General features: G+C 28.5%; 1 protein-coding gene across 2 annotated transcripts in view; it reads left to right on the top strand.

The window, feature by feature from the left end:
- The window catches only part of LOC127447923 (Fc receptor-like protein 1), a 23,586-nt gene extending 23,377 nt beyond the window's left edge, over positions 1-209 (top strand). Inside the window, exon 5 of one of the 2 annotated variants that reach the window (XM_051710147.1) lies at positions 62-209. In XM_051710147.1, the coding sequence (XP_051566107.1) occupies positions 62-81 (20 nt within the window). In that variant the 3' untranslated portion in view covers positions 82-209. The remainder of the gene's footprint in view (positions 1-61) is intronic. The other variant, XM_051710156.1, reaches the window with a different exon arrangement.
- Positions 210-1,181: the final 972 nt, after the last annotated feature.

The following is a 1,181-nucleotide window of genomic DNA, read 5'->3' as shown; positions in this document are numbered from 1 at the left end:
GGAAACAATATGAACGTCTAGTTCAATGACATGTTTATAATATTGTTTTTGTATTTTATAGTTTCATCTGTTGAAGATTAAAGTCAGTATGCAGTAACAGAGGAAGAAACTTCAATCTGAATCTCTTTAAAAACGTTCAGAAGACTTTTCTTACATTCCTGTTAATTATTTCACCACGTTTCATTTGTTGTATAATTGATTTATCATTCATATGATTTTAAAACATTGTATTTTGTGTTTCTGCTTTTATATGCTTTCTGTTTGAATCTTTTACTTGAATATTTCCTGTTCTGGATTAAAGTCACCTGTTTCATGTTCAAATAATTAATAACAGCATAAACACTTTAGTTTTAATCTTATCTAGTTTTATTGTGTGGATTTGTGTGTGATCTGATGTTTCGTAGTTTAATTAAGCGTGTCTTTGGGTTTTAAAATATTCTGGACTATATGCTTTCTTAAAGATTTAAATACTATCTTAAACTCTTGACTATTAATGTCATAAAGTAAATATATTTTGCACTGCAGAAAATAATTATTTCTTTAAAACAACTGAAGACATTTAAATTTGAACAATATTTGACATCATGAGTTGTTACACTCCTCACTCTTTATGTAAAACATGAGTATATAATATAGTGTCATTTTCATCTCTCTGTTTTTGTTTGTTTGTATACAAATAAAATATGGATGGAAGAGTTATGATGAAATTAAAGTTACATGATTTCTCCTGTTTGAAAGTCAACTCAGGTTTATTTGTATAGCACATATCACAATACATTTTGATTCAATGCAGCTTTACTGAAAATTGTGCCTTAAAAGTCCACAGTTAAAATAACCAACAGCGATTGTGGCAAGAAATAAACTCTATATGTTTAAATAGAGAGAAAAACCTTGAGGAAACACATTATATAATACAATAGTTACACTTATGGAAAGTTATTAATGGATACACTGTAGGAATAGGCCGATCGATGTATCGATACTCCCGATACTGATGTTGTATCAAAAATATCGACCTTCACACAAAAATATCGATTCTAAATAATACATTTATTTTTTAAACTAGGGATATTATTATTTGTTTACCACGAACAGTAATCATAAGCTTCAAAGTGAAATAAAAAGGATTAGGCTATATTAGCAAACACTTGTGCATGATGGGAACTGTTTCTTCTTCCGCT

Source organism: Myxocyprinus asiaticus, chromosome 1 (genome assembly GCF_019703515.2).
Source record: "Myxocyprinus asiaticus isolate MX2 ecotype Aquarium Trade chromosome 1, UBuf_Myxa_2, whole genome shotgun sequence".
NCBI classification, from domain to species: Eukaryota; Metazoa; Chordata; class Actinopteri; order Cypriniformes; family Catostomidae; genus Myxocyprinus; species Myxocyprinus asiaticus.
This window is presented reverse-complemented; position numbering and strand designations above follow the sequence as displayed.